Source organism: Lepisosteus platostomus, chromosome 9 (assembly GCF_059453375.1).
Source record: "Lepisosteus platostomus isolate fLepPlt1 chromosome 9, fLepPlt1.hap1, whole genome shotgun sequence".
Classification (NCBI taxonomy): Eukaryota; Metazoa; Chordata; class Actinopteri; order Semionotiformes; family Lepisosteidae; genus Lepisosteus; species Lepisosteus platostomus.
The window spans coordinates 57,723,007-57,747,408 of NC_142619.1; the positions used below are offsets into that span (position 1 = coordinate 57,723,007).

The 24,402-nt window shown below is 39.1% G+C and overlaps 1 protein-coding gene and 1 long non-coding RNA gene across 3 annotated transcripts in view; one reads left to right on the forward strand and one right to left on the reverse strand.

Moving 5' to 3' along the window:
• Positions 1-24,402, reverse strand: part of itpr2 (inositol 1,4,5-trisphosphate receptor, type 2) — a 158,928-nt gene that overhangs the window by 130,491 nt on the left and 4,035 nt on the right. For both annotated transcript variants that reach the window (XM_088645779.1, XM_088645780.1), the window contains exons 2-5: positions 13,182-13,252; positions 10,457-10,566; positions 6,217-6,303; positions 2,985-3,143 (exon numbers count right to left, since the gene is read on the reverse strand). In XM_088645779.1, the coding sequence (XP_088501905.1) occupies positions 2,985-3,143; positions 6,217-6,303; positions 10,457-10,566; positions 13,182-13,252 (427 nt within the window). The remainder of the gene's footprint in view (positions 1-2,984; positions 3,144-6,216; positions 6,304-10,456; positions 10,567-13,181; positions 13,253-24,402) is intronic.
• LOC148655315 (uncharacterized) lies at positions 13,434-16,206 on the forward strand. The gene is made up of 2 exons (XR_015941242.1): positions 13,434-13,707; positions 15,170-16,206. It is a non-coding gene; the product is annotated as an uncharacterized LOC148655315 (long non-coding RNA).

A 24,402-nucleotide genomic window follows, 5' to 3' on the forward strand; every position in this document is an offset into this window, starting at 1 on the left:
TTATACGTTCAGATCCCAGACGCAGCCACACAAACATTTTAACAATAACTGCTTCCTCTCCCCGGCTCTCAAAATGCTTCTCCTGGCTGCCTCCCACCCGAGCCCAAATCATGCACGTGAAATACAAAGGAACACATCTGTGACACGGGCAGGCTTCGCTTTTTCTATCTGCTGATCAAATTATTCCCGACTTCTGAATCTGATATAAAATGAATGCACACTTTCACTAGCGTGGAATGACACCAAAACCAAGGCATTTTCCAGCGTGAATGTTCTGTGAAGGGCAATCACGATTCAGGTGGAACCAGCACACACAGCAGTGCAAGACACAAGGACACGAGTGTAAAAAAGGTTACAAATGTGAGGAGGTCATTCAGTCCATCTTGCTCAAAGGTAGCATTTCCACGTGCTACTAAATATACAGTAAAGGCAATACATAAAAATTCACATTTTCTGGAGCCGTGCTAGCGTCTTTCGGATTTAGAAAATGACCAGCAATGACCTGGTGGCCAAACTGTTCCATAAAGACCAGATGACTTTCCCTCATTCATCCGAGAGCTCTCCTTCCTCACCAAAAAGGGGGTCATGGCTGGAAAACGCCCCCACTCACACTTTATCACGTCAGTTGAAAACTTCCAGAAATTAATTCTATGAGAAAAAAAACAGCAGCATGCTTGTTCACAACACTGCATCCTGAAGAAAAAGGGTTTGTTAATAAACGCAGCCTGCTTTGCTTTACATTTTTACAAAGTGAAGCAAATGTTCAGTAGAGCACATCAACCTTCACATTTCTGGCCACATTCAGAGGAGGGTTTTTGGCTTTCATCCCTTTTTGGCCGAATTAGCACAAGCAAGAATGTGCACACGACTGCTTTTCCGTATCATTCTTAACCTTGAAACCAAACCACCTGGAAATCTGACACACAGTGACAGCACAGGCCTTAAAAAAACTAAACTACCATTTAAAAACACTTGCTTGATTATTCTGATCAAAGCTCTAAAATATATAAAAAGTGCTTGTCAAGTTCAGATTTTATTGTTCTGAAGGTGGACTGCAAGAGACAGGTCGAAATGCAAACCATTTTGCTCCAATATCAAAGTCTGCTCCCAGTTTCAGAAGACTGCATGGCCAATATATCGAAAGTGGGAAAACGAGCAAGACTCAACAGGGCACAGAAAAGAGACATTTATCAATATTTATTTTCTGTGCAACAAGGAAGCCAATTTACCACTGAAGCAATTACTTGTAGCTTTGAGAGTTGTCCTGTTTTTATTCCCTCCACATGCAACAGAAAAGCCTGGTGAGAACATGCAGCCAACAGTGTGCTTTAGACACTGAAGAAGTTTAACACACACCATGCATGACAATGACGCGGATGTTGTACCTCTTCCTACAGACTTTTACTGCCAAAGAAAAAAAGAGGAGCATCCAGTAAATAAGGGAAGGAACTGAATTAACACAGAAAAACAGTTTAATCATTTTCTCTTCCCTATGCTAGCAATATTCCATTATTTAACTTCTTAGATTTAGTCAACTGAGAATGACAGCTCCCATGTGTACAGACGTGCATTTATTGCAGCAGGTTATGCGTGTCGCCTTGCCCAACACCCATGTCCCACCCTGGATTTTAACTCCTTCAGGCTGGGAGTCCGTAGCCCCCAGCATTAGTCTACTTTACCACCCCAAACAATAACTCAATTGCTTAATTGTCGTGCCATATAAAACAGATTGGTATGTTATTAAATTTTATTCTGAGAAAACGAAGGCTATTTTTCCCCGTAAAGCACCAATCGGTGGAGAAATCAGATTCCAAATAGTATGAAGATAAGGAAATTAAAACGGACTGCTTAAAATAAAAGGCAAGCCTTTTTGGTTACTCCTAAAAACCACAAGGAAATGAGAGGAGGACAATCAACCCATCTAGCTTGTTTGGTAGTTAGCAGCTCAATGATCCAATGATCTCAGCCGGCTGTTTCTTAAAAGAACTTTCTTGGAATCAGCTCAACCTCTTAAGGTATGAGAAGGAATTACATCAACCTTTTGGGAGGATTCTGACTTAGAGACATTTAGTTATAATCCCACAGATGGAAGTTGTGCACCACTGGCTCCTGAGCCAAGCACACCAAATGTCTGAACACATGGTTCCTCTCTTACTGTCCAGGCACAGGCTGATCTATGATCTCCTCAACAGAGATTCGAGTCCAGGTCATGTCACCTGCGGAGTCTGACTTACTCAAGCAGCAGCGCACAACAATGAACTGGCTAAACAGTGAGCCTCTGGCACAGGGCTGTGTCATCTGAGATGCATAAAAAGCCCTGTAACTCGAAGGTGGGCTCGTCAGAGGGGTCTGTCCGTCTGCACTCCCTCATTCTCAGTGTGAATCACGCAGTTTATAACTACGAGCCAAGCAATTTATTCCAAATCGGGGGAGGAGGGAGACAGGAAAATAAATTGGAGCTTCTAAATTTAAAATACATTAAAAATTCTGTCAATTCCACTTTTCTTTACTCCAGACATTTTTTTAAGGTGAATTTTAAAACGTTTACTCTCTCATCTAATAGATTGGGAGTGTGGTCTACAAGTATACCAGAACTTCCAGTAAGAAAAAAATATTTAGTAGAATTCCAATCCAAAAAAATATGTCAGCAAAAGTATCTCAGTCCTAAATTTCACATACTGTATCGTCACAAAACATACCTGCGACTCTGCTTTGAGTTCACAGCTGCTGGCCAGTCACAGTAGGTTCGCTAGTCCATCTCTGACTATTCTTAACCCTTAACTACTGCCGAAATCCATGCAAAGATCCCTTCAATCTTCCCTCCAGAAATAAAAGCTGCGCCAATAGCTCCTGACACTGTACGCTAACGAATGCTGTGCAATCACAGCAGCTTCCAGATTCAGCTGTTCTGTACCCAGACTGTGGGCAATGAAGACAAACTTATCCTTCTGCCCGGAGAACCTGCGGGCTTCTCTCAGACGTACATTGTCACCTTCACTGCGCAGCTTCCAGAAGGGTTGGATGTAGAACCAGGAGCCCTCGTTCCCTGCTGGGTCCAGCGACACCCTCATCGCATTCTTCTCCAGCAGCGCAGGCAGCCTCTTGTTCACCGTCAGGTACTTGTTGCTCTTGATGTGTAGGAGCTGCAAAAAAAAAAAAAAACAACATGCAATGTTCTATAATCGGTAGTTTAGATCAATATTTTTTTTAACACTGAGAGGAAAGTGTTAAGTTAATACTCGCAGGGTAACTCAGGAAATTTGTATTTATAAAACACAAATGTTCCTCAATGATTCCTGTGCACCTCAGTGAATCTGAATTGTAAAAGCTCTCTACTTATAGAACACAAAAAGCCAGCAATGCACACCTGTTATTTAACAGTCTGAGATGTCAAAACAAGGAAGGTATTCAGCATTTCTTTTCTAGAATTACACTACAGCGCTATTCAGCTCAGTGCCGGTTATTGAGTTACTGTATAGAGTTTGGTAAAGTAGCCATTAGGTGATAAACATGAATAAATACATATTTACATGTTTATATATATAACTTTATTGTTCATCCAAAATATTCATAATTTGTCTTTGGCATAACTATCAAAAAGCTACAAAAAACAAAGTGCATTCAACAAAAAATAAATACACATTAATAACAAACAATAGTTCTACCCATTCGACAGTGCATATACTGTACACATGCAGTATCTCGCTCTGTCCATACTACACTATCATTACAGTAATCTGACAGGAAACGGACACTTAGCTGCAGCTAATATACCAATTACACAGGGAGCAAAAGATTTATTTGGCCACAGGCATTCTAAAACAGTATATATCTCTCTGAATGTAATGGGAACAAAGAGGGTGGGAGGGGTCATCAACGATAAGCTGAGCTTTCCTTTGAACTGCAATGTGATGCAGCTCTTTAAGCCATTTCTGCAGTCAGCCAATTACTTTACTAGCAATATTAACAGTTCCGGCCAATTTCCCCTTACTCCTAATGCTCAGGCCACTATACCACACTGCGATACCAAAAGTAAGGATGCTGTCTTTTGACCCACTTCAAACCCTTTCAACTTGCTGATCAAAACATACGTTGACTAGCCTCCTTAAGAATGCAGCGGTATTCTCTGCAAAGCTTAAATGTTCATCTATTACTGATCATAGGAATTTGAAACGCTGAACAACCTCTGCAGGTTGATAAGGGAGATAGGTTGAAAATCTAATGCTATCATAAGTAGCCCGTTCTTTGGTTTTATCAACACTAACATGAAGCATGCTAGACTGACACCACTGTTCCAGTTTACTTACCTGTTTAAAGTAATTCGCCACCCCTTCTCTATCAATCCTACTAGGGCCATATCATCCAGCTATGTTAACAAATTAACAGACGTTTCCTGCATTTTCATACTACTCCTATAGATAGAAAAAAGTAAAGCTGACAAAACACAGCCCTGCGGAACACCAGTATTTAAAACAATTTCATTTGAAATCGTATTGTTCATTAAGAATCCACTTTGGGCGATCCATTAGCAAATCCTTAGCCCATTTTACAAGGATCCTATCAATACCAAAACCCAACAGCCGTTCCAACTGTATGTGGGTATGAATCGTATTAAAATGATAAAATCAATAAATAAAATACGTGAGTTTATCGTCTGCAATCTTGCCTTTTGGAGATGACTAGGACCAAAATTCACTGCATTGGCTGCATCTTCAGTTCTTATGTGTTCCTTATAAGCACACTTCTATTAAATTAAATTCTAAGCAAGGGATCCAGATCTGCAATCAAGAGGCTAAGATGTTTACAAAACACCCTCTCCATGCAATTGCTGAAGCTAACAGGGGGGAGTGCCACCCGTCAAAAGCCACTTAGTGCTTTGGCCTTAGGTAGAGGTATTATAGTACAGGTACCACATATTTGGCACTATACAAGATTCAAGTAGTGCCTGAAGTAACCGAGTTAAAACTCCCCTAAGTAATTTATAAAACAACTTTAGCACCTTGCCCTGCAATCTGTCTGGGCCAGGTGCCTTGTGTGGCTTAATCTGTCTCTTTCAGCTGTATAGATGAACTTATGGGAATCCCCTTAATTATCTCATTACATTGATCTCTAAAATCCAGTGTCAGAGCATCCACAAAAATAATTAAGATCAGTCACAAAGGATGAGTTAACAGCACAATTCCCATTCTAAATTTTCCCACCTCAACCCATCATTACGTTAAGCCCTTTCCAAGCCTGCTTAGGATTGCCATCCTAACACAGAACCGATCCTCACTTCTGTCTCTAGAATCCTTTTTCACCTTGTTCATTTTTGACTTAAACTCCTTGTCTTTCTCCATAACGACAGTGGTTTTTCCCTTTAAAAAAAGTGACTTTTCACTCATTTAAACACATTATAAATGCTTAGACACCCCAGGTTTGTTATATTGTTACATATACAAATGTTCATGTGCAGACAATGAATGGACAGGATGGATTAGAACATCAAGTTCTAATGTGTTTTTCAGAACAAACTTTGTGGTTTATTTAGTATGCTATCATTTCAGGCAGAACTATACAGGCCACTGCAACTTAAAGAAAAATTAATCCTGGATTCTGGAAAGCTGCCAGAATAGATATGATTAATGAGATATTTGAAAGGAAATACTCATTGTGAGACACACCCCCTCTTCCCAATATTGTTACTGCATACTCTATGGAACAGCTTTGAAGATCAGGATTAACACTGTGGCGAAGAAGGACTTGAGGACTTTTGTACATAAGCCGTGAAGTGTTCCTACTGTGTATCAACTGCCTGATCGCTGAATAAACAGCAAACAGTGACCTTTTAAAGGCCTGAGCTGTAGATGTCACCAAGATTACCATCTGTGAGATTCTACTGAGAAAAACCCTAATCTTAAAATCTTTAGATTATATTATGCAAGGTTTTACAATTTACAGAATTACTGTACATGTAGAACTTACTGTATACATACTGTACACCAAAACATGTATACAATAAACACTTTCTGTAATAGCAATACTTGGAAAAAGTAGCTTGAAATACTTGAAACTCAAACACTTTTATTCATATTTTGATACTGTAAACTCAAACATTGACCTAACCTTCACTTTGTCAGACTACTCCACACAGAAAACAAACACGTATCCACTCCAAAGCAGGATAATTGTTCTCAAAACAGGTGGTTGAGGACAAGAGTAAAAAGCTTTACATACCTGTATAACATTACTGTACTTAACTATGTCTCCAAGTAGTTTTTTATTCTCAGATTCATTTTGCTTCCGTTCAAGTTCTGCTGCGTGCTGTCAAAACAAAGAGAATTTTTAATGCATTTTACAGAAAGGATATCAATAGCCTATCATCCATCCATCCAACCATTTTCTTCCTGTTTCACCCAATACAGGGTCACAGGGGAGCTGTAGCCTATCCCAGCAAGCAACGGGTGCAAAGTGGGATAGGACTCAGACCAGGGCCAAAATTCCCAAAAGCCAATTAACCTGCTCGGGTTGGACTTTTGGACTGTGGGGGGAAACACAGGGAGAACATTCACTCTATGTAGATACACCTCCAGGTCTTGAATTGAAACCAGGCTTCAGCACTGTGGGGCAACAATGCTAACCTCTGTGCCACTGTGACATCTTATCAATGGCTTACTTGGTGTAGCCATTCACTGCCTTACCACCACACTGTTCCTTCCTTGTTTCAGAGGACAGTGAGTACTTCACTACACACAGTTATACTGCTTGCCAGCCGTTGTCTGTTATACGTTACTCTCTAGTAACGTGTAAGGTTCAGTATTGCTTGTATTACTCCAATTTATTCAGCAAAATCAAAGAAATTCTGTTTTCTGACAAATTACTAACTACAAAAAAATATTTTTTTTGTGGCTGACATTTAACCCATTAATGGCACACATGTGGACTCCATTCAACAAGTTAAGTCACCACTAAACAACTGGTGGCACCAGAGCTTATTAGGTGCGCCACAGCAAAGTGTGAATACTTACGCTACCAGTTATTTTCTGTTTTATATTTATAATTAAGAAGGATCAGTAGAACTTTGTTTTCACTTTTTACCTGGGAATTTTCCCTGTGCCCCCAGCACAAATTCTGTACTAAAGTCCTATACAGTATACTGTGTCAAGGAAACAAGCAATATCTCATTACATCACTGTAGTTCAGGCTTGGCAAGCTGTACTACTGAAGCAGAAATGCAGTGCATTAAATAATATTCTAGAGGTATGAGTGGGAAGCTTTGTTAGCCTGACTTGGGTGCAAAAGGAAAAAGTAAAGGTTAGTTCCATGCTGAGAAGTAGAAAGAAGAAACACAACACTTCAAGGGCTGAGCCTTGAGACCAAGTTCATAAGCATGACATATCTAGTGCCTACTGCTGGCTTTATACTAAAGCCTGCAGGACATAGCAACTGAAATGCATCAAAGTGCTACTTCTTGTAGCAAATTACTAGGTACATCTATCTCATTTGGTAGGTAGTAGATGTATACATAATAAAGTGTAACAGGGCTTAGTGCACTGAGCAAGTGACAGAAGTGATATTACCTCTCTCTGAATACATATCAGGACTATTTTGATTAAGATAATATTGTTATTATTCAGTTATTGTTTTCAAAACATCATTTTTTAATCCATCTCTGAATATGACAAGGTTAACGTCAACAGCAGCCAACATGTGAGAAACTGCATCCTGTTTTCACAAAGAAGATCATGCAAAATATTTGGATAGTAACAGGCCTTTGAACGGAAATCTCAGCAGAAGCTTTGGGTTTAAATTAGACAGCAGTAAAAGAAGCTGAAAAGATGTCGGGTGGCAGGTGAAAAAGACCATGGAAAAGGATGCCATGTCTTGCAGGTAAAACTGCAGTAATATCAACTGACAGTACACAAAACATTACTTTGTGCAAAAATTAAACCAAATTCTTGCTGTTCTCTGTACTGTACACACTCTTCAAACTACTAACAACCTTCTTACACGATGCAGTAACAGTAACATGGCTCAGGCAACAAACAGGCAGAATACAAATACTGTAGGTGTGACTGCTTAGTTTTACAATAATATAGTTCTGACAGATGGGGCAGTTGAGTATAGCCAAGATGACAAAGTATTTAGTTGCCAGCAAAGTTACCTCATTCAGAAGGTTTAAGTCAATGCCTATTATTGTGTTTGATTTACATATCTATCCATGAGTCATAGATATTCAAAGGGTGTTCCTAATTACTAAGTCAGATTAAACAAAGTCAATGTTGGATCATTACATTAGCCACGTTAAAACATACTGTACATATTCAAGAGTGACTGGGTCATTCATAGGGAGCTTATCAAGCCAGTCTCCATAGTTACCACTGTATAAAAGAGAGTTAAGAACAGGACAGAATGTAAGAAGGTCCATCATCCTTATCTTCAACAAAAACATGCTGTGAGAGAGAGCCTCCTTGAAATCAGACTGGAGACCTGAATACTATAGGAGTACCTACTCTGAGATTTATTATAGAAGAGAGCTTGCTGTCTTATTTATTTGGAAAATCTGATTCTGTGATGATGATATCCTGATTATAACGCTATTATTACAATGTGCTAGAGAACGAATGACACACGTGCTGTGTAATGCTCAGTAATCCGGCGATAGGGGATTAAATTATTATTTGTTTACATAGCAAGCTGGTGTCAGATGATGAATTTTATATTGATTTAACAATTTCCCTATTCCATCATTTAACCATCCCTGCAAATGGTAAAAATATCATGCAATACCTGCTTAGTACTTTTAAAAAAGTATGTTTTTAGTAATCGTATGAAGACGTTTTTATGAATAACTTCACAGTAAACATCTTGTGGTCAACATCTAACTAGTGTCAACTAGTGCAGTTCTCAGGAGCTTCAAAGCAAGAAAGGAACTGTGGTGTTTACCGAGTTGTAGTTGTTAAATCATTAAGAGTCATCAACAGTCCGGGAAAACAGGATAAAAAGACAGAGAGAGAAGACTGGTGAAGGAACACAGAAGAGAGAGTAAAGGAAGACACCGGAGACAAGAGATCCTGAATTTGATCGACTGTAAAATCAGATTGTAGTTAAGTATTTGATAGTTGTTGAAAGACCTTGCCTTTCTGTTGTTGTTAGGAAACTCTGATTTCCTGTATAAAGAATCCCTAGTTTAAAAATGGTTTCTCCTTGTTAGCATTTTTTTGGAATAGGGAGAAAAGAATTTTCAAATATTTGGCAGCAGTGTGGGGTTGGTTAGTCGGGATGTGGGCCTCTTGCTTGGAAATAGAATAACTTTCTGTTCTGTTCAGTTTGTGTTATTATCATTATTAATAAATATTAATTTATCCTAGTGTCCTCTGATTTATTACTCCTTTGCCAAAGCTGTGCCAGAGAACAAAGATCTCAGTTGTCTCTAACTATACCAACCATTCGGGTATATTCTTGGTAAATATTTGGGAGTGTGACAGTGTCGGTCGAGTCAGGAGGCCGCCTTAGCACCGACAGAGTGCGTGTGGTCTTCCCTGCGGTGTGCCGGTGTGTAGTCGTCTGCAGAAGTTTCTGCTCCCTGGTACAGGAGAGAAATCTTTCTCTAGGCGGAGAAGCGAGTTTGTGTCACCGGTAAGGGGAACACATTCGGTTCTGCCGTGAACGCCGTCCGCGGGCGCGTGGGGATCTCAAATCACAGCGCTGACTGGCCTAAGGTTTGGAGGCTGCACATTCCCACGTGCCACGGAGTGGGGAGCGCAGTGGGAGGTGTGTTCCACTGTCACAGGAGGTTATGATTATTTATTTTAATTATTATTTTTCTTTTAAACCCCAATTTGTAACAGTACTAAATGTGTTGTTTGTACTTTATTATGCTACTGTAAAATTCTCTTTTACACTGTTACCATCATTTAAAAATGCAGATTAATCACACGATTAATTAACTTACGCTCACAAATCATACAAGCTAATTTTAGTCAAATAACAACTCTAACTTTCCTACTTTCCTAAATGTAAGAGCTTTCTAGTGATAAAGACCCACTGTGCTCACTCAATGACAGCACTGAGCAGTGGCGGTGTGGTGGCTCTGAGGCTCAGGATCTTTGCTTGTGGCTGGAAGGTTGCCGGTTCGTATCCCGCGGCCGGCAGAGGAATCCTACTCTGTTGGGCCCCTGAGCAAGGCCCTGAACCCCAGCTGCTCTCGGGGCGCCATATAAATGGCTGACCCTGCGCTCTGACCCAAAGCTTCTCTCCCTGTCTGTGTCTCATGGGGAGCAAGTTGGGGTGTGCAAAAACGCAAATTCCTAATGCAAGAAATTATCTTATATCTTATAACACACCCTTAATCTGTACATCCAGCAGTCCTCAGATCAAATTAGTGACTAGAATAGTGAGGAAACATTCCATCCAATTTTCATGGTCTGCAGCATATAGAGAACACCAGTGCCAAGTTCTGCCACAGAGCTTTTACCTGCAACTTCTTCAGCAGTTCTTCCTCTGTATTCCCTTTTCCTTGCTTTGCTTTCCAAAACTGCTTCTGAGCGGAGTATCTGTTCATGGGGGATACCTTGAAAAGACAGTCTGTCGAGAAAAATTGGAAATTAAATATTCATATTACTGCATTTAAAGCCACAGTTTTGGAGTTATGTCAACACTCAAGCCAGTGTTTGAAAGGACAACAGATAAACTTAGTGGGGCTACCACAGTATTTTTTAAGCACTATACCTATTTTAACCAACGGGAGACAAAACACATCTTCCTGTTTTTCCGCCACTAAACTCCCAGAAAAATATTTTATAACAAATCTAAAATCTGTATATCAAACATGTTAAGCTCATAACTAGCCTGGCTCCAATACCAATACCAAAAGCATTTACCAGGTGACTGTAATTTTGCACTGATAATTGTATTAGTATTTTTATGATCACAAGCATTCAGAACTTACACAAGGAGTTAAAATCTCAGATTTGTGCATGCAGTTAAAAAATGAACGCAATGTAACGGATCACATTTTAAGAAGCTGAAATTTCTGAACCCAGCCAAACAACTACCATGCTGGAGAAAGCAAATGATGTTCATCATGATAAATTATTAGTAATGAGATAATTCAGTGGTGACTGTGCAAGAAACTCAGAGAGTCTCGAGTTTATAATGAGACACCGAAGTCTGTTTTATGAATTAATTTCCTCAAGAAGTTAACTCAGTTTCACCTGACAGTTCAGTGTGGTACAGAACTGGACTGTACACTTGTGTCATATGTTTAAATAAAGATTAGGACACACTCAATCTATTTTGAAATAAGGTTTGGATTTCCACTGCTGGGGGATAATTTATAGGATAATCACTATAGTATTTTAAACATGCAATTGTGGGTACACATATGGATCTGAGGAATAAGAAAATCACCCTGTAGGTGGTTGTCATTAACTAGACATTGCAATACTTTCTTGTTTGTTTATTGATAGATTTGGCTAATGACATACAGTACTGTATGTGTTTAGTTAATGGGTTCTTTCACCTTGAAAGGAGTTAAATGACGCAGGGAAGGTAGTGACCTTGGAGTAGTGCAGTGGGTGATTGCTGCTTCCAGGCATACAGCAGTTTAAAACAGATTAACAACACTGAGTACTGGAAATAAAAGTATATTTAGGTCACTTATGGACAAAACAGATTCCATTACAGAACTTCCTCCCACTAATTGGTACAGCCATTTGGCATGGAATAATTTGTTCAGCTGGACTAAAATAACTACAGTATGTGCACCAGCAAGAAATCAGTACTTTGAACCTTTTTGTAATATAGAAATGGTATCTTCGACGCGTATAATAAGGAACAATTTTGTAATTGTGAAATACAGTGATGTAGAAATCTGACTCTGGCCCAGGGTCATTACTCCTGACCTGAATTTTAAACAGACACCTGTTGAGTGACATGTGTCAGAAAAAACTGCGGGGATAACATTATCAGGAATAGTCACTGTGCTGTAGGTGGAAATAAAGTCCATTTCCGTCACAAATGAAAACACTCATCTCAAACCTACACAGCTCAGTGCTGTGACTCCTTGAATCCCTACAGTGGTTTTAGATAACCTTTAAAGTTCCACCGACTAAATGTTTCAATGGCATTTGAATTTGTATCAACCTAATATTAGACTGGCAAATACTCTGTTATATCTGTAGATATAGAAACTCCATGCATCAACTATCCAAACTACTCACAATGTCATTACTAGAAATTACTGTACATTTCTCCACAGCTTTTACTTTTTACTTCATAATAGTGAAGTAACTAGACATCCCATATCGGGGAACTCCAAAGGAATAAAATAATCAATTTTATAACTTGATAATGATATGTTATCTTTAAAACCTAAATAAGCAAGTGTGTAACTTTCAGATAAGCTACAGCATTCTGTTTTTACCAGAAATGTTTACTCATCATGGTTTCAAATATCACCCCTGATAACAAAATAAAAAGCTGCTTTACAAGGAATTTGTAATGCAACGATGTATTTTTTCACAAAATGTTAACGATTGCCTTGCTTCAAATTGCATACTGTATAGAAGGACTGTAAACTTACTCCACAAAATGTATTAAACTTTTTCTTAGTTCAGTATCACTTGCAAGCAAAGTGTCTACAAAATACAAAATACAGTACATAATATGGCATTTTTCTTTCTTTTGAAGTGAAACACCTTTCACAGTTAGCATAACAATTGGCTGAATTCTACTGCCTCCTCAAACAAATGTATGATCTTCCTGTGGAATCCTGAGACATAAGACATTGTGCACATTTAATCTCTCTGCCAAGGGGTCAGCTTCTTACAGTATATAAAGAATACAGCAGATTCTCTAAAGGCTGCTCTGGTGAGGAACATCTCCTGTTTCCTTGCCATGCTTGATTTTCAATCCCTAACCTGGATTAAAGCTGTGGGCTCAAAACAGGTCATTATTTCACAGCTTTCAGTTTGAAAGAGGTCCAAAGTTGTCAAATGCTAGAGGTATGTGCATCCCTTTTATTGTGTATGGAGAGCCTGGGGTATTAATATTTTAACTACGACCATCTTGTCCATCAGTACAAATATATGTACTGTAAGAGTACAGTTGGAGGCAGTACTTTATTACGATTCTCACCACACATTTGTAACAGGGACCCATTCACACGTACAGCATTGAAATACCGCTTTTGTACGAACCTCTGAACTTCTTTGGGGGGTTGGCAAGATCGCCGGCATCTGGCTGCACCACACATCTGTCATCCACAAGCCTGAAAGGAAGAGACAGCCCTTCAGTTAGATGGTTCCCTTCCTACAGTACCTACACAAACAGACAACTTATCCATGGGGGACACAAGAGAGGAGCTTCTTAAAACCTAACAGCTTGATGTGTAGTGTCAGTGAAGAAAAAAGAGGAAGAAATAAGTGTAATATTTATACTGGTAAGGGGAAATCAAAGATTTTTTTTTGTTGTTGTTATGCAGCCAAGTTCATATCTGGGAGTTACTTCTCCCTAAAAAAAGTGCTTACTTAACACATTACAGGACTCGTGCAGGAGAGAAAAAGTCATGGTTTTACAAAAGGAAGGAACCTTGAGTAAACGGTTTAATACCACAGTGTGACTTCAGGACACCAACAGGAAACATACGCACAGCCTGAAATCTACTGTAGATCTACACAGAAAGAAGGGCTGACAGGCCTGAGCTAAGAAATATCAAACCATAAAGTAAGTGGCTTCTTTATTCAGCTGTAAAGTTGGCTTTAATGGCAGGCTAAAACTTTTAACAAAACCTAACTAACAAAATAAAAACTAAAAACAGTTTTCACACCATGAGCAATTTTTGTCTTTTCAAATGTTTTTATCTTAACTGTGAACCGAACACACGCAAAAGTGTTTATGATTACAAATACAGTAAATTATAGAGTAATTAAACTTGACAAATTTAGTTATTTGCAAACCTCCATATCATCATATAGGAAACAACTCCTAACACACAAAGCCTACAAATAATGAATATAAATAATATCAACTCAGTAATTCCGGAGAAATGAACCTCTCGAGTCTACTATAACTCAGCTTAATTCCTTCATACACAACACACCCAAATTATACACAAAAGAATTACAGAATATAATGTTAGAGCTACTGGACATCATCATGTTGTGTCCTCCATATCCATGCATAACCAGGCAGTCTACCAAATATTATTCATCCTGCCCAAGAATTAAAACTCTTTGGATGGGATCAAGCACACAATGTTGATTCATCTGTGCTGAAATCTCATTTTTTACACCTGCTAGAATTCTTAAACTTTGCAGCTAATGTTGCTATCCTGAGAAGAACCTTTTTCAAAACCTCATAACCCATCTAGTCAACTTTCACTTATTTCTGATTATGAAAAACTGGCTTTTTCTGTCTCTGGAACTTCAGGAACTGTAATAAATTAAAATGAAATCTGTGTGTCAGAGATATTTGTTTTACCTCTGCTTAATGGTGTTAACTGCTTCTGTTTTTAAGAAGTTTTTGACTTCCTAAAAAAAATTCTTTATAACGTATAACAAACTGCATTTTGATATACCAAGTGTTTTATTTACAATGTGTCACATAGTTTAGCCGCAACCTTTTAAAGTAAAAACAGAGGCACTTGCTTTAGATAAATTGTTGTTTTGTGATTCAAAGACAAAGAAAAAAAACATGCATACGGTTTAAATGATGGCTGCTATGACATTTATGAGGAGGCCAAGCCTGATTTTGTATTACCAGAGATCTAATACGCAGTTCTTACTGTTCCACTAACTATCAAAGTGGACCACTATCAGGTGGCCCATTCTGGATGCTGAGTGCTTTATTTTTAGTTCAGGCTATTTTCCATGACCTCGCTGTTTTGAGACAAAGCCTGTAACATGGTTGAAAGCTTTTTTATCATGTTAAATAGGTCGTATCAGCAAGACATGGCGGGAGCAATCATACACACAGCTACTTTTATGCCTGTCGACTATAAAGAACAAACAGACAGCACAGAGTTAAGACCATTCTGGCACGATGCTGTTGATGAGGTTAAATGAGACCTTCACGTGCAATCGAAAGTATGTATTTTACCACCAAGTGACACAAAAACACCTGTAGTAAAACTTGTTAAGGACCTGATGTATCGTATGTGTCTGCTCATTTAAAAATGTATTGGCAGGAGCACCACTGGGCAGTTCAACTCTTCAGTAGGAGTGGAGGTTGTGACCACTCCACAAATTGCCATTTATGGCCTGAGCTGTACCCCCAGCAGACTACAGCTGGGAACCCCCTTAAGTGATGGCGGACAACTGGCAGAGACACTCTGGGGGGAAGGCGAGCTTGAGCTGGCCAGCATCTACCCACAACAAACAGCCACATCACCCTGCAGGTGACCGGGATGCCAAGGGTGCCCAGCTGGCAGCGACAGAACAGACATTTCAGAGGAACGTTCCTCATCCTGCCCAGAGCCAACAGAAACTGGGAAAGGACTCCTGCCAGTTCCAATTAAAAAAAAACATTTGTATGCCAACTGAGAGATCCACTAATAACCTACAACCCACTGTCATATATGGGTTTGGCAAAGTCAACAAATTTGTTGTACAACTGGTTGGGTAACTGGCAGAGGAGAGAAAAAAGTCTTGACTACGTCCCAAGCTAAATACCTACCATTTGCCTATGCAAAATTTTAATTTAAGAGCCATGACAAGACTTGATCATGCCGACACAGGCAATTTCATGCAGCCAGCGGTAGTAAATCTTCATCCAGCTGCACACTGAAGAGTTGCCAGACAGGTGGTACAGATGCTCTGAATTCAACCAAACTAACAAAAAGTGGCAATACCAGCACAGAACTGTGAAACAGCCTTGGATATTTTTTTTATTTTGCCAGAAGTGATTTACAAAATACAAAATATTAGGGTTTTGGAAGCACATGCCCTCCAAGAAATGACTGGAAATGTTGTTCAAACATGTTGGATGAGTGACTCAGCCATGCCGGCTGTATTCTTAAAGGCTCAGTGGTGCCAGCCTGCTGAGAGAGCAACAAAGAAACATTTCCTTTTCTACAAAAAAAAAACATGATAAGAACAGCCCATTTAAACGTCTTGATACCAGCTTCCTTTACTTAATAGATTAAAAACTTTTTTAAAGAACAGCCAACTGTATTAAATTATCTCTACCACCACATACACAAAATAAAACTTCCTTTCTGTTGAATATTGTGAATTCTGGTTTACTAAGGTTCCTTGCTTTCCTGTTAAAAAGAATAGAAATTTCAGTCTATGCTGTATATGAAAGCTGTTCTCAGAAGCAACTGCATGCAGAACTACAGGGATATTGACACACCTTACTTTACCATCTAAATTTATTTTAGATTTGCATCATTATCAGAAAATAAAATGATCCCCATTGAACAATGTATAATCAAGAGCAAAAATTAATAAATTAATTTGAATGAAAAAAATATTTTGCAGGACTTTTGCTAGAAAAACTATTTCATTCACAAATCTCAATTCAAGTTAAAAAGAAAAAACAAATCTGACATCCACAGGAACGCACAGTGCACATGATATACTGTAGGTCGTGCAAAAACCCAATTTAACTTAACGCAGTGTTGATTTGACATTGCACAACATAACTGCTAAACATACTAATGAGGCCCCAGAATAAACTTTGAGGCCTGTATTAGTACATGCAGTGGTACAGTTCTGGAGTTTGAAACTCCAGGTGAACTCAATGTAAATCATACATGACGAGCACATTGGCACATCACAGCCCAGCTCTGCCTTTTACCCAGTGCCACATGCACTTTATGGACTTCTTCTCTCTTGTGTAGCAGTGGAAGTCACACTTATTGTCACATTTCATTTCCTCTTCTCAGATGGAGTCCAGCACATACAGTACTCCCTCACACACCCTACTGACATACTCTCTTGTATCACCTTCCTGTCAGTGCAGCCTCACTCGCTTATCACATTAACTCTACAATGTCTGTCAACAGTGTGCCACAGCGTCCAAAACAGTGTCTCTGCACGTCACTGCCAGAATTCCTCCTGACCAAATCTTCCACAGACCTCCCGATTCCCTTGCTCCTTTAATTACAGTCTAGTTTATATAGCAACCATCTCAAAGCAAGTCCAACAAGACAAAGGCAAAACCAACAGAGAAAGGTAAACACAAATTAAAACAGTAAATTAAACAGGATCAAAAGCTATTGAATAAAGGTAAGTTTTAATACATGATTTGAAAGTCCCAGCAGACCTGCAAGATCTGATAAGTGCTGGCAGGTCATTCCCCAGCCTTGGATCAATAGCAGAGGTACAGTATAAGTGCCCAGTTGGTATAGAATTAATGATACTGTAGTAATATGACAGGAGGAATATTCCTTTTTTTGGATTTAGTCTATAGCAAAACATTCTGGGCTATAGGATACAATGGGAAAGCAAACGAATAGCAGGTCTCACTGAAAACACTTCACACCTCTGCAGCGTGAAAGAACTGGACTGTGATGGAGTGATGGAAAAACAAAGGCTAGTTATCACCTTAAAACACAAACAGGCATCTTTGAATAGAGCAAAGCTCCCTTTTGTGAAAGAACTAGGAGCTTACAACTCCTAGTTTACAACAGCTTCTGTTCAACAGACCACATCTGCACAAGTCTAACCAGTTTTCTAGAGTTTGGCTCTAGAAAAAAAAAACCCTGCAAAGTGGCTGCGGTACAATTCAAAAGGGATCAGCTCCTAAATAAGGGTGCAGCCCCAAAAAGTGAGGTAAAGTATCTGTGCAGTGATCGTCAAAACTTACTACATAAGTTCCCTTTTCCTGCAAGTACGCAGCAACAACTGTGACATGATGCAACAATGAACAAAGTGAAACGTAAACCTGAAATGAAGGGCGTTTTAAAAAAACTGCTGGCTCAGGTAAAAAGGTCCAGGAAGCAGCTGTGCACGAGGAGGAGTCCATCCGTAACCCGTCGAGAACATATACTGTAGGCAGCTGCACCTTTTTAAAAAATCTCTCCTTTAAAAGATGCAAATTACAATAAAATATTGTACAAACTTCAAACATACAGCATGGGCAAACTTTTGCAATAGAATCTGACAGAACATTAATTGCCCTCTAATCGGGTGCAAATTAAAGGAGACTAAAAATACCAAAAAGCGTAAAACATATTTCCTTAACCACCAATTACTCAACACTTCTGACATAACTCCAGGCAGTTTGGCAAATGCTCACATGAGGTCATTCTCATTGTGTCACACCTCTGATGAAAGCATACAGAATTTTCCAAGACTCTAGCACTGCCCTTCCTGATTGCTTCTGAAGGTCCCCTTGCTGCTCCCAGCCATGTGGATGTGACTAGAGGTTTTACCTGTGTTGCAATCTTTTGATTAATGGTATTGTGTGCATTCTGGGGGGTTTTCAAGGGTGTTAGTGAAACAGAGCTCACTCAGTGTAACCCTGTGACCCCGCGGAGTCTGCACGGCTGACCAAGCCTGCTGGGGCACGTGGCCAGCCCCTCGTCAGAGTGTTTTAAGGGGGTTGGGAGAGGCTTGGGAAGACAGGCCAAACCACACATATCACATTGCTGCGGTGAAGGGCTGTTGCGAAATTCGGTGGAGGGATTTAGAGGACGAGAATGTACAAGGACTAATTCAGTGAGCACGATTCAGTAACATAGGTTGCAACACGTCTTGAAAAACGTGTTCCATACCCACTGGATCACACGACTGGGCTTTTGACTTGTCTGCTGTGGACATCAGGGGCCAGGAGATATCCAAGAGACCGCAACCTCAACCTTGCCTGGGATTCGCCACAAATGACACTGCTCCCAACATAGCCTGTGATACTGGAGATCTACTGTATTCCAGTCAAATATATCCACCGGTAACTCGTATCTCATGCACTCGTTCTCAACAGTCTGTAATGCAGCCCATTACAACTGAGACACGAAGATTTTATTTGTTCTGAGTGGCTACATTCATACGGAAGCCTGTTAGCGCTAGGGAGAAAAATAACATCACTGTGTTACTACAAGACTGCATTTATTTATTTGCAAATAAAAATAATGTATTTATTATTTTGCAATAATTGTGCTCTTCTGCAATAAATATTGCATCTTAAAAGATATATCAATGCATTATTTCGCAATAGTTATTGCGTTTTGACAAGATAACATTTTTTGTCTCTGAGGCACCAGTAGGTCTCCGTAAAACCATCTTATCTCTGTACTTTTTAACAGCTGCAATGCTAAAGATGATTAATCTTCCTTGGATATACTGTACAAACTGTATCATTTTCCATCCCAAATTCTAAAACATTCCACATACAATAGGGAACCAACAACCCATTCGGCAGCAGCCATTCTCCAACAGATCAGGGAAATCTGTGAGAAACTGCTTCACCAACTGAATTGAGAGCGAATTTTAAGGAGGCCAGATTATACCAGCCCATAGTGGAATATATCTAAGACACTAGGCTGAATCCCCCTCTTAAGATTAGTGCCATGACCAGGTAATCAAGACTACCATTTAATGTCTCATTCAACTATCTGGATTACCACCATTACTTTATAATATAAGACAGCAAACCAAGACACAAAAACACAAATAAAAAGCCATTTTAACTCAACAAAGCATATCTGATACCATCATTCAAATGAAGATTGCATTTAAGAGAAGTAGTAATACATTTTGAAAACTATGCTTTTGATTTTTGGTAATTCTTTTTACTTGAGTGCACATCGTTCTCAAGTAAAATCCACTTTCAGAAGGTCTGCAGTCCTCTTCCAAGCAAGCACATTCAATACAGGCAAGGTAAATGTAAATGCAAAACTGTTTTTATTTTTTATATTTCAAGAGCTGCATCTATTGCTGCTCTTTTAAAACTGAGAACAGGAGCCATTGTCACACACCAAGGGCTAAGCGTAGGGGGAACAGGTTATCTTGAAACATCTTTCAAGAAACAACTGAATGGGATCTTCAGATCAATTAGTTACAGAAAACCAACAAACTGGGCAAACCAAACTGATCCCTCTCATTTGTAGCCCTTTCTTATGTTTTTAATTTTCTAACCTGTGTGAATGTGTATACTGTAGTTTAGAAGAATATGAAATTTCCTGAATGTTTGAGTAAGACACTAGAATTTTATAAAGATATTAATTGAATCAAAAACACAGTAACTGAGACCAGAACTTGTTTTTTCACGGTGATTTAGGTTTCCAATCAAAGCATCCATAAAACTCTGATCTTTAAAAACATGTTAACTGTAAGAAAGAACAGCTTACCCTGCCCCTCGTTTATCCCATTTTTATAGCTTTTCATTTTGGAACTACTGTTCATTTGTAATTACTTTTAGAAGTTCTGAGTGACTGGTTTTCACCTGGAGGTTGTGCGTTACACACATAATGCGTAAATAAAGGTAAAATATGGAGTAATACTACTTCCAGCATGGCATGATTCAGAATCCAAATGATTGGATTCTGTTGATTGTTCCTTCTTGGTTTTTATCTTAGACATTATAATTAAAACTAGAGTGATAATACAGTATATAGCATTGTTATTACAAACAGGACAAAATAACTACCCTGTTTTTTTTTGTTTTTTTTTTCAAATACCAGTTATCTCCAAATTCCAACCTTAACTTAAAAGCCCAAGACGACTGGGTTCACATCTTGTGTGATGCTGTTCTGAAGAAGCGACTCTAACCCTAGCCTCTGGCTTACTTTCCATTGATGAAGTGGATTATCCTGAACTCAAACACTGAGGAAAGCTGATTGGAGAACAGCTCTTCAGAGACTGTATACAAAGTCAGGACAAAGTTCTGATTATCGCCACAAGCTGGACAATGTTGTGATAATCAAGAAATTCACTGGCGACTCCATCTTATAAAAGGTAAGGTGTGTTTTCAGAAAAGAATTTGTTACGTCCCGTGTAATTATTCCTGAAAACTGTGTGTGAGGGGAAGTCTTCAAAGCCTGAACTCATTTTTAAAGAGGGCCAACAAAAAAGGTTTGAGAACCTGTGAGGAAGAGGAAGGACATCCTTCAGTTTTTCAGCAAACCAGCACGGACTGCACCAGGGAGCCGGAAAAGGGTGATGTTTCAGCGGAGGCAAAGTGATGGGAGATAAGAGCACTGAGGTTTCATGGCACCTGCTTTACAGAGACTTTGGACGTACTCAAACACAAAACTCATGGGTGACTTCCCAAAGGCCTATAGATTATCAATATCTGCTGCTCCTTCATCTATCTAGATGTGACAATCCAACGTTATTAAGGACTCACGGGGTGACCAAGTCATCCTTATTGACATTAGCATGCCATGAAGCCCTTGGGTGGTCTTAAACCTATGAGTAAACTCAGTAAACCAACCTTACTCAACCACAAGGCTTCCCAGTTCAGACTTTAGTGTTCTGAGTCCAACAGATTTTCCACATTTCTTTACTATGGAAACAGCTTCAACTTTACAGGATCTATTTAACTTTTCTCCTGAGTGCAGAGCCGATTTTAACTTAAAAAGACACAGACAACCCGCTGGATTCTACAGTGTAGAGGCGGAAACCCAGTGTTAGTAATTGCCCATTAGACAAGAGGTGAAAATCAAATGTTCTGAAGGATAAGGCTTTAAAATGAGCCATGAACCAAAATACAATGATTAAATTAAATACCGTGCTTCAGCTCCATAGAGTTGAGGAATTCAGAAAATCATGAATTTGTTTTTAATATACCAAATCTAAGAGTTTAATACATTAAAATATTTGTTAAAATGCTTCTGAAAATACAGCTGCATGGTTAAAAATATAAAAGCACCATATCTGACTGTCTTAAAACTTGTTTTCCCTACAGCTTTTTACTGACTGAGAAAGCCTAAACTGGCAAAGCACACCTGATACAGTACATTAGACAAGCAGTGGCCTCTTCTCTTAAGAAACAAGTGAGTGGGCACTCAAAAGGTTAACTTTGAGCCTTGCAGAACGGATTGGTTAGTTTTACTGAAAGAGCTCATCAGTAACCTCTTTGATGAGAAGAAAGGCAATAATGCATGCATTTAATGGACTCCCAGGACCATTATCTCACAATTAACCAAATGCTTTCTCAGCCTATAATAGCCTGTAAAAGACTGGCAAAAAAGCGAGGCGTGTACTGCATGCTCAACATCATTCAGACAGTGCAAACATTATAAATGGTCCATCCACCTATGCTGCAATCCCAACCCCCTTCTCTGATAATTACAGTGAGTGGCATACAAGTTCACCCATCAGGTCTGAAAGCTGACATGATAAGGTACACAAAGCCTTAAGTTTCAAACCAGCAGAGTAACACACAAAGTTAATTAGTTACAGACAAGCATGCTTTACACCATTCCCTTAAAACACATAGGAACCAGATCATAAGTATTTTGCATTTTTCAAAAGATAAAGATGGTCTTATTTGCATTGATATGCACAACAACTAGACAACAGTGCCAAACACTAAAAGCTCTCAAATGCAATGAAGAATCACAATTTACAAGTATACAGAAATATATTTTAGAATAAACTGGCAAACACTACAAGCCCCGTGGCTGCTTTTAAACGCAGTGAAGAATCACAAACTCATTTGGATCTTACTGCCCAAATAAGGCCTGAAATGATAACTTAAATGTGTCCACATTGCTCCTAGCACAAGTGTGAGGAGGATTAGAAATCCATTACACGAGAAAGCAGCAGCCACGGCGGAAAATTATGATGTTACCGGAACCACAGTAAAAAGGCTAACCAAAAACACTGGGGAGGAATGCAACATTAGTGGAAAAAACCTGTTCCGGAAGGACAGGAAAGATAGTCGAGTGGGAGGTCTTGAGCTAAATATCACACAGAGTATCCAGGAACTAATGCTGGAGAAATCAAGTGTGTCTCAGAATCTATATGGATCAGATTTACCAAAAACATTCTAAAGGTATGGTATTCAGAGTATACAGTAGGGTCTTGACATCAGTGAATTTAACATTCACAAATTCGCTTATTCACGATTCAGCCTGGCCAACAATTTCTTGGATGGAAGAAGAGCACAGCAGGATGAGACTGCGCTGAAGGCTGTTAAGTGTTACTTTCCAGTTAGCCGCACAACAGACTTGGATCACGAATGAATCTAGCTAGTGAGTGAGCCTCTCCCTACCCCCTGTTCAAGTACCCACTTTCCAGCATACATATCTCAGCATGGTCATGTTTTTGTATAGTAATGAACTCTCCCAGTTGTGCGCCAGTTTTTAATTGCATTACAGTGGGGGGTGCTGATCACGGAGACAGAGAGACAGAGAGACAGAGAGACAGAGAGACAGAGAGACAGAGAGACAGAGAGACAGAGAGACAGAGAGACAGAGAGACAGAGAGACAGAGAGACAGAGAGAGATTGTCTGTGCACAAGACTGGATTGTCAGTGCACAAGATGAATAAGGGCAAGCACACCAAATGCCGAGCAGTGATTCATGCTGATTCATGTTATCTTAACTGATTACTATAAGCTCCTGATTACTTTTGTTTCTTTTAGCTGATCAATGTTATTGAAATGATCATAAACCCAACATATTAGAACTTTAGTTATCACACAAGGGAGCATAACTTATGTATTTTAATCATACAAACCATATACTACAGTACATCATGCAACGGTTTATTTGTGAATCTGGCTATTGGCAACAATTCTCTTGCGTACCTACTGTACTGTACACCACCAACAAATAAGAATGGGAAACTGTAACTTTACCTGTACAGAATGGAAAAGACCTGTAGGAATGTTAGCAAAAGAAACCAAAATGGTTATGGACTATTTTCTTTCCCAGTTTGTTGGGGCACCAAGAAGGAATGCTTGTATACTGTACAGTATATCTTGTTTATCTTTCAAACAATGGAGATTCAGGAAGACAAAAGGAGGTGAGAGAATCATTAGGGAACTCTGATCATAATGTGAATTTAGGCTGTGAAAGACTGCAGTTCTGACTACAGTGTCTAGAAAATAGCAATAATAATACATTTTATTTTATAAAGCGCCTTTAAAAGTGGCTTTGAAATTTAGTTTGAAACTGTATTGCTTCAAATCAGGAGTTAAGGCAAACAGACTTTTAGGAATAAGAGGATTTAGGAGAAGTAAAATAGGATAAGGTTTGCTCAACATCCCAAATTTATCCCAGTAGTATCCAGATCAAAAGGTTAAAAAAAACAGAATTTCTATTAGGAAAATATAAGGCAAAAAAGCTTTAGAAAGCTCTTTAGCTCTTTAGAAAATGAATAAAATAAGACGATGTCCAGTTAAGGACGAGCAGTACAATGAAATCCAAACTGAGGTATAAAATGATTTTGGAGAAGCCCAGACAGAGGTGGAAGGGAATATTGCAGTGGAGGTTAAGATATTTTCTTTTAGTACTTTAGTACTTTT